This window comes from Corapipo altera, unplaced genomic scaffold (assembly GCF_003945725.1).
Source record: "Corapipo altera isolate COAL_440 unplaced genomic scaffold, ASM394572v1 0, whole genome shotgun sequence".
Lineage (NCBI taxonomy): Eukaryota > Metazoa > Chordata > Aves > Passeriformes > Pipridae > Corapipo > Corapipo altera.
Window position 1 is genome coordinate 85,089,135 of NW_020884872.1, and position 13,873 is coordinate 85,103,007.

Below are 13,873 nucleotides of genomic sequence, written 5' to 3' on the forward strand. Positions count from 1 at the left end.
TTTTAGGGGGTTTTTTACTGCTTATTATGACACTAATTTTTAAGTGATCCTACCAACTTTGAAAGATGACTTTGTCAAGAACCATTCAGAAGATACAGTCCTACAAAAACTCACACATATTCTAGACAGTAAATGTATTATTATTTAAATAAATCATACTCAAAATATCTTAATACTATTATAAGAAAAATTTCTTTAGGAATAAAACATGGTCCTACAGTATCTTGTCCAAGAGGTTATCAGTTAACCCAAACTAACTAATAATTCTGTAAATTTTATTGCTTTATCACTCTATAATTTTTTAACCAGTTCAGGAATGTTTGTCGTTTATGTTACCGATCAGGGAATGGTTAATTGCCACAATATGGCAAATCAGAAACATGTGACACTGAAACAAAACTGTAGAGTAGTAACTTTGCTTATTGGATTTCTTTGGAAAACTTTGCTTCCTCTCTCAATCTAAAGTGTTACCACATAAGAAATTACTTAATTTTTCTTCTACAGAAGGAGTGTCTGCTTAATATAATGTATTTATTTATGTAAGACTCAAAAAAAAGGCAGATCCTTTCCTTGGAATTATTATTCTAGAGGGGGACATTAGAGAATACTCCACATTTTATAGTCTCCACACTGTATAGACACAAACTTTCTGTGATATCAATTTTTAAAGCTCCATAAGTAAACATTTATGCTATAGAACAAAAAAAACTGTTGAGGCAATGTTTATACATCTGATGAAACAAATACAAAAACTGTATAGAAAATCCATTGTTAATACAATCCAAGTTATATTTTAACCAAATGTAGCTTTCAGTATACCTTACAGACAAAAAGTTTGCCAGAGATACTGTCATCAGGAAATGAAGCCATACATACAAGCCTATCCAGACTAAGGCGCACTATATATCAGGAAAAATTAAATTATCACCAATTAAAAATTGTTTCTTAAAGCATTGCTCTTGAAATGTAAGCTTCACATAAGAAAGACTAAATTTGATAATTACACATATTTAAATTAATTCTGCAAAAAAATTCCCATCTACTTTGATAAAATGATGTCAAAATCAATTCTATCTACTTCTCAGGGTCCATATCCAAGATCTGAAAGCCCCTTGCAATACTAATCAGTACCTTTAAGCAGAAAGATTCCCTTCCTCTGCCAGTTTGTTTCTGGGTCTTTGCCATGCTCTCATGTTTTGCAAGCACATTTTAGAATCACTGAAACTCCATATAGGCAAGGAGACAGAAAAAATTGAGCTTCACTTTTTTCAGCAAGAGTGTAACAGCTGAGCACTTTTTTTTTTGATGAAGGTGTTTAGATGGTTGGAAATCTTACAGGAGTTACATATACAGAAACCAAGTTAAAGGCTTAAAGGTGCAGGTGCTTGTGAGGACACCCATACAACTGCCGAGTAAAGAAAAGCATGCAAATGCTGTGAAATCAAAATGTCAGTATTTGAAGCACACTTTTTACACTAGTCTAAAAAACTCCACAGCTGCAGCACAACAGAGGAACAAGTTCTGTGGTGCACTTTGAGTTAGTTACCTGTCCACTACTTTGACTGCAGACCCAGCGCTCAACCATTTACTTAAGGAAAACATAAACTCCCCTGGGAGCTACACGCACTTGATTGAAGGCAGCAGGATTGCAGGTCACTTATGTGCTGTTTGAGTTCCTCTAACTATACTCACTACAACATTTACAGTATACCCCTGGTAGAGCTGAAACACTGCAGCTCTGCTGGTGCGGAGACTGTGTTGATTAAAAAATCTTTGATATGTACTGTGCCTTCATATGGGATTGAGGATGGCACAGCACATGGCAGGTCACACAGTACACCATCTATGGGAACAGCTATAGGATACAGGAAACAGTTTTCCTAAATACCTCTCAGATGTTATTCAAACCATTTATCCTTTAGATGAACTAAAGATATTATATCTGAAGAGAATATAGGTTTATACATAAATTTCAATAATTAATTTGAAAAATAATTGACTAACAGGATTAACTGAAACTATACAAGAAAGATAAAAGTGATTCAAAACCAGTCTCCTAGTAGCTCCATTTTCAAAACTCCTCAGACCAGGGTATGTTGAATGATGATGACTCAAACCAAAGAAACAGATAATGGAAGCTCCAGGTAATTCAGGCAGATGCTGCTATGGCTATATATATGAATATATGGCTATTTTCAAGATATTAGAGCTCCTTCCAGCCACAATAAAGCCATATAGGTTGAACTCTATATGGACCCATATATGAAACCAGCCAGGACTAGTCAGTGATTTGCACTCAAATTGTTATGCTTTGAATAGCCACAGTCTGCTGAGATCTGATACTAATTTCCATGGGAGTATGATCCTGTCACCCAACTCCTGCTATAAGGCAAGGTAGCTCAGAAGATGGAGAGAAAAAAATGAAAATATGATTCCAAACTCAGCAAGTTCAGCCTTGTACTTGGAAGAAATCACAGTCAGCTGATTAACAGTGTCCTACACCAGCACAAGGCAGTATCAGGCAGCCAGCGGCTCTCGGGGAATCAAGGCTACCACAGTCTGTCAGTAAGTTTAGGATGACATTTACATTTCTTTCCCCCCATTGGCATTTGTGAATGAAAAGACTTTCAGGGTGCAATAATATGGAAGAATGTTGACTTACATGAAAAATATCATTGTTTCTTCAATGATAGATGTTTAACATTAGTTGAGACCTAAACCCTAACCGAGTTGATAAGATGAAGGGGTTTGTTATTTCCATTTATCTTTTATTTCTTCCATAATTTTATCTGCTCCCTTTCCTAAGACGTATTTTGATTCTTTTCTGACTTGCAAAGTATGCTGCATTAGGTGACTTTTAAAAGAAAAACACACCAACAGATTTCAGGAGACCCTTTCTGGGTTTTTGACAACCAGAATTGGGAAAATGTAGGGCATTGAAGCTGGAAAAGGCATGAAGGATGGGAGAGAGAAACCACCGAAGCCAGAACAGAAGTGAGAAATGGAACCAGAGCACCACAAAAGAGAGTAAGGGAAGTGTTCGCAGTGAATTTTGATAACTTTAGAAGAAAAGGATCTCAAAAACTACTTTTGGAGAGTTCACATCTTTGTTTAGATGACAACTGACAAAAAAGCCAGACGTTTGAATAAATGCTGTTCCCTGCCTCTATTATTTTAAGTTGTCTTGATTTGATTCTCTGCTCCAGAAAGCTCAAAAAATTAAAACAAGTTGCTACACATAAGCAGGAGGGCATGCAGTAGTTTATAAGAAACTTCAAGGCAACCTGCCTTGGGACTGATCCAAGCCAAAGCCATCAGTAACTCATTTACCTTTCCTAATCTTCACACACAACAGTAAACATAAATAAATGTTGCTAATATGCAATGCTCTGTATACACAGAGGAGGTGCAAAAAAGCCAGTTAAATTTTAGAAAGAAATGCAAGAAATAGTACGCTAAGATAGTTGAGAAAAACACAAGCTGTAGGCTCCTGTGCTTCAAAAGGCTTGAGAACTATCAGACAAATGACAATCATAAAATATTTACATATAAACATCAACATGAGACACAAATTAATCTAGCAGACTATACAGAGGGAAAGTAAGCAGGGAATGTGCGTCCCTGTACAAACCAGAAAGCTCCCAGCACCTCGGGCCCTTCATATCTGCAATAGGACTTTAAGGAACTATGAAGAAAAGGCAGCATATGGTTATGCAACCTTCAGGAAAAAACATAAGGCATTACATATGTGACAATCACCCGGTGTGAGGAGCATTCACAACAAACAAGCAAAAGGGTTAAAAATAACAGCTCCTGACACTATGTATGACACCTAAACCCATCTTCTATCCTGCTAGGGAAAACAGAGGGACAAAAAAAAGGAAGGGTTAATAATTTAAGGGATTACCAGGCAGGCTTGTTTCTGGGGTTTCAGCTTTTAGCAACTAGATTGGCACACAGGGGAGGCGAACACATTGTGAAGATTAATCTTGGGCCAATGGAGAGTCTTTCAAGGAACGATATTTAAAGTAAACCTTGCATTCTGAGTTGCCCTCGCTTTCCATTAACTGTAAAATGTGTGACATCCCTAAATTAACTGTAGCCTTGGTGAATTCTCTGCACAGACTGCTTTCCTGCAAAACACAAATTTAGGAACAGTTCAGTTGTGGTGTTATTCTAGACCTCTATGCTGTTAGCAGACAAGAAATGGGCCAGACAGTATGAGAGAGTTCTTACACAAGTACAACAGCAAATTTCTCAGAATAATGCTATATTATATGCTTAGGTATGTTAAGGGGAAACCAGACATGCAAATGCCAAGGAAAACTGGACTAAAATAAGGAGGACAGGCAGCTGCATTAAACAGTGTTAACCTGCAGTTGTGTTACTGCAGGTCTCTGGGCTCCAAACAGCTCATGCAAAAGGCTGCCACTGAACCACAGAAGTTGCACAGCAGTCTCTTGTTCCAGAAGATTGACTTGTGTAGACTATGCAGTGCAGAGGGCTAAATGCTCTGCAAGCCAGATTGCTTTGAAGGGCAGGAGTTAAGCCATGTGTCAGCTGAATTCTCTGAGAAGCAGAACAGACAAGGAGCCTGGAGGAGCCCTAATAGGTTTTCAGTTCACTTCTGTGCTGTGCAGGACCCAGGCTTACACCCATCCCACAGATGCCTGTCTACGTGCACTGATAACCTCTCATATCCACAAGATCTCTCACCATCCGATTTCAGTGATTGTAGGTTCTAGCAGCTTCTTCTACTACATAGTTCCCATCTTTTTTTGCTATAAATCAGGACAACTGCTTGTCTTCCAGATGTCAGTGTGTAAAGCAAACCACAATTATTCCCTTTACAGACTCTTCTATATTCTGTGACTTGTCATGTCCTTCCCCTGCTCAGTCTCCTTTTTTGCAGTTCCAGCCTCTGCAACTTTTGTACACTGTTTACATTTTCAAAGCCCTTTATTCTCTTTTCTGGAATTAAATTTGCTTTAAAGCACAACCTATAAACGCAGGCTGGAGACCCGGTACTGTTACAGAACACTGACTGGTGAATGAAGCTGGACAGTAGTACCATCAGTTTTATGAAACATCACACACACACACACACAAATGACCAGGGAAGTGATGATGATAAAAGAGTGCTTAGGTTCTTTTTTTTTCTATTTGTTAAGAATCAGACTTTTTGTCTAATTTACTATAAGGAAAACTAGTTCCTTAAGAAAAAATTTAGTTATCAATGATGATTAGCTACAATGTAAGTTTGTTATCCAAGTATTTTTACAGTTAGTTTTACAATATATAATCACACATCTATTCTGTTAAATTGCTGCTTTTACACATTTTTTAGTTTTAAATATATTCCTGTAAACTTGACTAACTGTACTTACCAAAGGAATAGGATAACTATATAAAGATCAGTGACTGGTTCAGCATAAAAATCACAAACTTTTCTCCAGCCTTTCATTTATGATCTGTTAATCTTATACATCATACCTTACTATAATAAGGCAGAGCCCACTTATTATCAGCAGCTCACTCTGGGACTTGGATTCCTCCTACCCTCCTTTAAGGGAGCACAGAAGGGCTTTAGCCGATCATCCCACCAGGGGGGTCATTCCTTTTTTTCCAGGGAGCTCTTTTTTCCCAGCTACGTTGAAAGTAATGTGGGGACTGCTTGTTGGTGATCCTTTCTCAAATTTGGTGACCTTTCTACATAGGTGACCTGTTTGTATTTCAGATATTAGAACGAGCAGCATCTGGAGCCCTGAGACTCCTTCCAAAACTTCAGAAAACCTGCAGTTATAAGTAGCTTTACCTGAACTTCTTCTTTCTGTCTTTCAAGTGTCACGATGTTAAAATCTAGATGTACAAATGCTAATGTTAAATCAACAATGCAAATATGAAGACAGAATGAAATATGAAGCCACAACCCCCAAAATTATGTAGCACCAAATGAAACCCTCTTATTTATACAGCTGAATAAATGTAAATTGACATCTTAATAGGGTAAATTTGTTAGATCACCCTGCTTTGAAGAGCTTACAATCTAACTGTATGCAATACACAAAACTAGTGGAACTTGATGCACAGTGGCAAAAGTAAAAACCAGGAGTTATACACTTAATAAAGCAGCTGTGTACTTTCTTTTTCTTTAAAAGAACATTCAGTATCAAAATTAACATAAATGTGAAAACTGGAATGAGACAGAAAGCTAACAAAAAGATGCCTGGTCAGGAATTAATAATTCCAAACTTATACAAAAGAATATTGTATAACATGAAAGAAAACAATGTGGAATTACAAAAATTCCCATCTAATTCAATAACACGAATGTCTTTTTAATGATGCAAAAAAATGAAATGGAATGAGATCAAATTATCTTTATTTATTAGCAAAACAGGCATTATGGTCTTACATTTTCTCACATTCACATTGGAATATTTAATTTAAGAACCTTTGTATTATACTACAGTCTCTGAGTCAATAACCAAAACATGTGCCTTCATGCAACAACACAAAATTAATTCTACATTTAGGCATTAAGCAACTTGGTCTGTAGATCTGCAAAGCTTGGGTTTGGGGTTGTTTATGGTGCTTTGGGGTTGTTTGGGGGGGTTTTGTTGTTGTTGTTAAAAGCACAGCTTAGCAGGCATCCATCTGCAAGGCAGTGTAACTGCAGTGCTCAACACCTAGGACGGAACTGGAAGATGACTTGAACTATTCCACTACAGCACAACACAAGACACGCTACACAGCCAGGGGAGAAAGCAGCATTCTAAACCAGAAAAGATTGGTTTCTGTGTGCAAAACCATAAATTGTCCCGATCCTCTCTTTCAGGGAAACTCTACACGATTCAATTCCCTAATGAATATGTTTTGAAGAGAGTATTAACCTCTTCAGCCCAAAAGTAAAGACAGACTTAAGGACAACTGCTGTAACTTGTTCTGGTAAAGAGTTTACTGCCACCAAAAACTCTTCTGGACCACATCCAATAAAGAGCAAATGTTTTCTTCAGAGATTTTGTATGTTGATTACTACTGACATCAGGTCAAGGCAGCTTCACTGACTCTTTCAGGGATGAATATGGCAAGAGAAAACATGATCTTTATTTTTATAAAGATGTTGTTTGGCACTGTGTTAATCTACAGTAAATATAAGAAGATATCACAGTGAAACAGGCCTTAAATACTTGTAAGAAGCAAAAACCTGGTATGACCTGACAAAAATAAGCATATCTAAGTAAGGCAGACTTTTCTCATTTTGCTGAAGCAGGGACTTTTTATCATCTTTTATCACATTTGGCTACTAGTTACAAATTCAGCTTTTTCTCCGTGGTTACCCTCTGACATCTAACTTGGCCATCTGGAACAAATTCAGAAGGAAAGAAGAGAGGATGAGAAGGAAAGAGATTATGCTTATAATGCAAGACACCACTGCTTCTACTGAGTGCAATATGCACTTAATAGGAATGGAGGAGAGGATGCACAGCTGCCTCTAGTGTCTGTATCAACACTATGGTTGCTTCCAGCTCCAGTGACTAACAGTACAATAATTTATAACACTTTTTTACCCACAAAAATAATGAATAGTGTTAATTTATAGCACTCATAGAACACTTAATGTCAGTTCTCGTAAGTATGTGTCAGATAAGGAAATACTTTTCCCACTGAAATTTATATGAGAAACTGAGACATCATCTAACTGAGGTGAGTTAATGTGGTTAACCTGTGTTTCATCTATGGAAAGAGAGAAAATGACAACTGGCAAGAAGGCAATTCAGATCCTAGGTGTGTTAAAATGCCCTTTGAAGGTGGACCTCTCTCTGCTGACCAAAGCAACCCTCCAGGACAAAAAGCTGGGCACCTGCATAGATGAGGCAACTAAAATGGTGTGGATCTGCAATAAACATCTGAAATGTATCAGAACAACAGTAGAGCTGGAAAAAGAGTATAAATTTCACTGTTCCCAGTCCTTAGCTTTCCAGCCTGCATGTAAAGAACAAAGACTTGTTCTGCACAATGCCTGCTCCTATAGTCCTTTTGTGTGCAAAATACTTCACTGTTTCCCACAGCAGAAACAATGTCTGGCTGGAAAAACGTCACTGCCATAAAAGCAGTGACATCTTTAAATCAAAGCTTTGTGGTGAAGCTTGGCACAGTCCAGACAGCAATTTTCTGACACTTGCTTATTTAACTCTTGGAAATCTAAAACTGTTCTTTCCACAGTCTGTAAACACAACCTAAACTTCACACTGCTCCCATTCAATTAACTGTAAAAACTGAGAGGTGGTCAAACAAGACTTGTAGTGGAAGATGTGGCCTTTTAGCCATGTACTTATTTGAGACTACTCATTCAGTAACTGAAAGGACAAAAATTTTGTAATACCAGTTACTTACTGCAAGTAAAAGAGAAACAAAATTTCCAATACATGTTGGATTTGCTGCTGTAAAATGTGAGGAGCCTGAAACCACATTGAGCGAGATTTTTGAGCACTAAAAGTCACAATCCTAAATTTAAATTTTGTTATCTAAAAAGAAGTTGCCAGTTCGAAAGAGAACTAAGGCATGAAGAACTCCACTGCATTAATGGGAGCTGGCTTTGTCTAGTCCTTTATGAACTTCGCTTTAAAAGTTCATGCTGAGTTGTTTTTAGACTCCTTCCTTCCAATAGACCAGCATTACCACTACAAAATCTAGCATTTCATAAAGTGCATCTGTCAGATTCTTCTCAATGGTCCAGAAGTTGTCCACATGGGGTAAGATTGACACTGATGTGCTGAATAATGCATGGCCTAGAAGGTATTTTTTAATATAAAAGGAATGATGCAAAAAGTTATTCCATGACAAACAGAATCAGCAGGTCATTATAAACTGGCTAGAAGGTGGAGCAAGATGGAACTAATAGCAGCCCACAGATTTCATCTGGCTAAAGATACAATCCATCTCAGTGGAATGACAGAAAGCAGGACAAAGGCAACACAAACCCCAGCACTCAAGTATCTCTTACTGCCTAGACACAGCTAGATGTAAAGATGATGACAGGGTTAGTCTAGAAGCACATGTGCAGCCAGGCATCTAGAGGAGGGAGTTCCTGCCATCTCCGTATGAATCACAAGCAGGGCTTCAAAACTGGAATCTGGTCTCCATCACTGAGGAGCATGGATTTAATTAGCTCTTTCCATCACTGTGAAAGACATGAATGAATTACAGTACCATTTTATGCTCTTAACTATTCTGTTGATGAATCCGAAATACATGCAATTACAGATCTAAACATAGTCCCTTACAGTTCACAGAAATCAACTCAGCTAAGCAACTCAGGAAGAGAGGGAGGAAAAGAAAATACACAAAAACCTGAATCCACTTAGTGACCTGACTTCACTTCTGTATGGTAGTACTATTTTAGTTTGAAACAAAGCTTTTCTCAAGAAGTTCCATAACTTTTTTATGAATAGCTGCATTCATACATAGTCTAGTTTGTGAAAGTAAAGTAAAAATTAAGTAAAAATAATGCATTTATTGACTTATCAAATTTGTTCATCTCATATCATCTCTAAAAGGTACTGTCCAACAAAACATTTTGTAACTAAAGTGAGATGTCTGGTTTGATTTAAAACTTGAAATGTACTTAAAAATGAAGGATGAGCAAAAGCCAAAGAAAAGAGCCATTTGTTTAATCACACAGAAAGAGTGCATCAGTGTCCCGTCCCTTATCTGAAGGGAGCACATTCAACACCACAGGATACTCTGTTCTCCCTTTTCAGCCTCACTTTTTGCTGAGACTGACAGCAAACATGTCAACTCTGTGAACATTGTTGGGAATGTGGAGCTTTATTCCCCTTCAGAATGAAGTGAGAAAACAAAAATCTTTTCACTCTAACACATCAGGCAATGGCAATCACGTACTGACACAAACATGATCAGAACCAGAAGCAATCCTTTTTTCCGCATCCATAAGAAATTAATGCTTGCTCTAAGTTATATGATTTTTATTATTAAGCAAACTACTTTTTTTTCCTGACTAAACAGGCCTGAACTTTTAAAAGAGAGATGGAAGACATCAAGCAGGAAGGTAAAGTGTAAATTAGGGCAAAGTTATATGAAATTTGAAGACTGGTACTGGATGTGAGGTCTGTCAAAGGCAAATTCCCAAAATGCAAACACTGTTCTTTAGAAAGAGCCAGAACCAATCAGTGCCAAAGAAAGCAGCGTTTGGTAACAACTTCCAGCAATAAATATCAGCATGTTTTAAAGTTTGTTTTCACAGGTTTCTCTGTCTCAATATTGATTTTAGGAGAATGTGCTGATCAAATCCAAAATAGCAAAATAGTAAAAATAAGTGCTGAAATGGAGAGGGATAATCCTGTCCTTAATGCTGCTATTGAAATACATACTTTTGCACAGCCTAGAAGTGAGAATCCCACCAAGAGTTCTACAGACGGCCTGGGTAGGAAAGACAGCAGATATGATCTCCCAAATACATAAGACGAGAAAGGGAAAATAAATCACCATCAGAAACATAAAATAAGTTAGACACAAAGTGCTGTCAAAAGCATAAAGTAAATAAATGGGGGGGGGGGGAAAATGAAAAAAATCCCCTCAACCTCCTTCCTATTTATGGCAGTAACAGGGATTACTTGTAACAACAGCGGATTTTTTTAAAAACGGTAGTGTGTTTCAATTTGCCAGCATGCTTTTAATTATGTTTAGAAAGTTAAAATCTATTGCATGAACTAGACAAATTAAGTCATTCAAAATCATAATGGAGTTGCTGATTCATTAACATTTTTAAACCCGCAATTTACATGTTTAAACGCATTTTTAACAATACCCTTTTAATACTCAAAGTCATTCACACTGGGAACTCCAATACACCGATTGATGTTACAGTTTATAGTATTTCAAAGAGCACATTTGGGTCTCTTGAGTTTATATTTTAAGATTGTCAAAATACACATCCTCATAAGACAGAAGAAGAAATTCGAGCCTTGATGCACACTAAAACTGACCCAAACTGCCTGGAAACAAACAGGAAATCCACAGATTTTTAAGGCCAGAAGGGACCGCTGTGATTGCCAATCTAACTTCTGCACAAAGGAGCCTGTACGATTTCACCCCAAAAATCCTGCAGTAAGAGTTCTGAAACTGAATTACAGCTAAACATCCAGCACGGAAACATCCTTAATGTAAATCACCTAAATCAGGATTTAGACTTAAGATATGAAAACGGTCTCAATTTTCCTTTTGTAAACAGGTAGAACACATGAGCCTCACCAGTACATCAGGGTGACACGCTGACAGCACAGCAGGATGAATTATTAAGGATGTTACTTCTCCATACATGTTTCCACCTTTACTAAACACAATTGTAATCAATTATAATGAATGACAGGATGATCCATTAAAATATTTCAGTTTTGAAAATTCATTTCTATGCTGTCATGTGTTAAAATATAAACACAAAATCCCATTTGTTGTTTTCTGCATGAAAATAATTCTAGCAATCTGCATGTTTTATCATTATTTTCATAGTAAATGTTAATTCATAACTAATGAAGGGTTAGTCCTACAAGGAAGACAACTCAAAGTCATATCAACTATATCCTCATTTCTGTTGTGTAATATTCACTTTCTGCTCCTTCCCCCATATTTTGTATCATCAGATCCAGGGATATATCAAAGCACGCATCTAGATAGATGAGCTGAATAAAAAAAGGTTCACATGCCATTTATTCTATTAGCACATAAAAAAACTACAAATCAAGTGTCCTATTTGCAAGCAAACTGATATAACCAAAGGTGTACAAGTGTTTTCAGAGTAAGAATTTGCCTTCATATATTTCACAATTCTTGTTTGAACACTGGAAATCACATTTTCCAAAGCTGCTTCTATTCTTGCAGCCATCACAAACTTGAGGTGAGAAGGGGTAAAACATAAGGCTCTTCGTCTTTCCTTAAATGCTGCCATACTACAGTCATAAAGACAGTAATTTTATATTGTATTAAAGAATGGAAATCCAAGTTAATTAAAATCACATTTGAAAAAAACCCACACGTTTAAATCACCTTCAAAACACAACTCCTATAACTTTTATTTAAGCTTGGCTTTGAAACTCGGTTGCTTATTTATCCTGCTACTGATACCTGAAGTTTATCTGCCAAACATGTAATGAATAATAACAGACTACACTATGGTTTTAAAATTTATTGGCATTTGTAAGAGAGCCTTCTCACAAAATTAAATGCCAAGCTTTTCTCTTAGTGTCTGTTCAAAATCTCTGATGGTTGATCCTTGAAAAAAAAACTATTTGAGGCCAAATTTGACGTAAGTCTTAAAACATGGCTTAAATTACTTTTAAAAACTACTATTGCAAGAGCACAGATTTTTCTCCCATTTTCAGTGCAAGAGAAAAACGATTCCCATTCCCCATTAAAACATTTTTAATTTGAGTTTGTAAGTACCAGAAATCAACAATCTAACACAATGAAGACACAATATGAGATATGAAGCTTCATAGCCCACCTTTCTTCTTGACTGGCATTCTTCTTCCTACTTCTCAATCTGGTTGCAAGCACTTATTTACAGGTACTAACAAAGCACCACTGGAGCACTCTGCGAGGTCAAGAATTGGCTATCTACTGTAGAACACTTTTACAGTTCAGTAAGGAAATGCAGCTTCAATCTTCATTTCTATGAATACTTGCTGTTCCCTTGTATTGGACTTCTGATGCTTCCCGCAAATAAGAAAAAAAAAAGGGGGGGGGGGGGAAGCTTTTTGATTCTTTTTTAAGAGATGTTTTCAATTTCTTTAAAATATATCTGAATCTATAAAAATACAAGGGCAAACGTTCCTTGGCAATATAAAACCTTATTATAACTCCTCTTCCGGCAGCAAAGTTTGAAAATTAAAAGATTTTATGCAATACAATTAAGGCACAGTCCATCTCTAGGCAGCTGTCTCAATACTCCACCTGTACATGCTCAAAAACATATCATTTGCAGGACAAAAATGCCCAAATAATCCAAATAAGGAGGAAGATAAAAACAATCCAAAGTGTCTCTTTAACTTCTTGAATTAATTTTGCTAGCTATGTATTAGATGACTACACAGGAGACTGAAAAGGTCCCTTTTTCCTCACCAGACAACAGCCTTCAAATATCACCCTCTTACCCAACAGAAGTCACTGGGCAGTCACTTTCATTCTTATTATCTGCAAGCCACCCAGCCTTACGGCCTTAATGTCCCTCTGATCCTCCCATGTATTAAAAGAGGATTGAAAACGAGGAAAGCAATCCCTTGACCTGGAATTATTAAAGTGACAGTGCTGCTCACTGGGCACTTGGGCAAAGCAGACTGCTTATACTGGAGCCATTTACTTCATGCCATTCCTTCCCTTGCACAGCAGCAGCCACCTCATGAAAGAGGAATAAGCAGAGTTAGAAGAAGAGCTTCACAAATGGTTCATTTTCAGAGACAATGAAGTATTAATGAAATAAAAAGCAAGCCATGAGATCAGTCCGGAGCTTCCCACTCAGAAGCGCAGCTGGTTGGCTTCAATACGAGCCTCTCTCTCTCTCTCTCCCTTTTTCTGGAAAAAAAAACAAAAACAAAAAGAGAAACAGAAACGGGATGGATTTTCCTCATCTACCTCGTTAAGCAAATGTACGAAAAAGGCGGACAAGCTTCGAGCGCTTCCCCTCCCCGCGCAAATGAGGACCTGCGATGCACATGCCGGGGCTTTGCTTTGCATCGTCTGTGGGCGATGGGAACCGTGTTTGCGAAGGGGGCGGCTCTGCTTTGCTCTTTCATGTTCACAACCGGAATCTGTCCGTCCCTGCATCCCCAGGCAGGGGCGCCAGGGCTCTCCTCCC

General features: G+C 37.5%; 1 protein-coding gene across 6 annotated transcripts in view; it reads right to left on the reverse strand.

Annotated features, from left to right (window-relative positions):
* Positions 1-13,873, reverse strand: part of DLG2 (discs large MAGUK scaffold protein 2) — a 999,036-nt gene that overhangs the window by 984,621 nt on the left and 542 nt on the right. For 5 of the 6 annotated variants that reach the window (XM_027658222.1, XM_027659729.1, XM_027658823.1 and 2 more), the window contains exon 2: positions 12,524-13,590. In XM_027658222.1, the coding sequence (XP_027514023.1) occupies positions 12,524-12,542 (19 nt within the window). In that variant the 5' untranslated portion in view covers positions 12,543-13,590. Of the gene's footprint in view, positions 1-12,523; positions 13,591-13,650; positions 13,730-13,873 lie in introns of those variants that run through there. The other variant, XM_027658391.1, reaches the window with a different exon arrangement.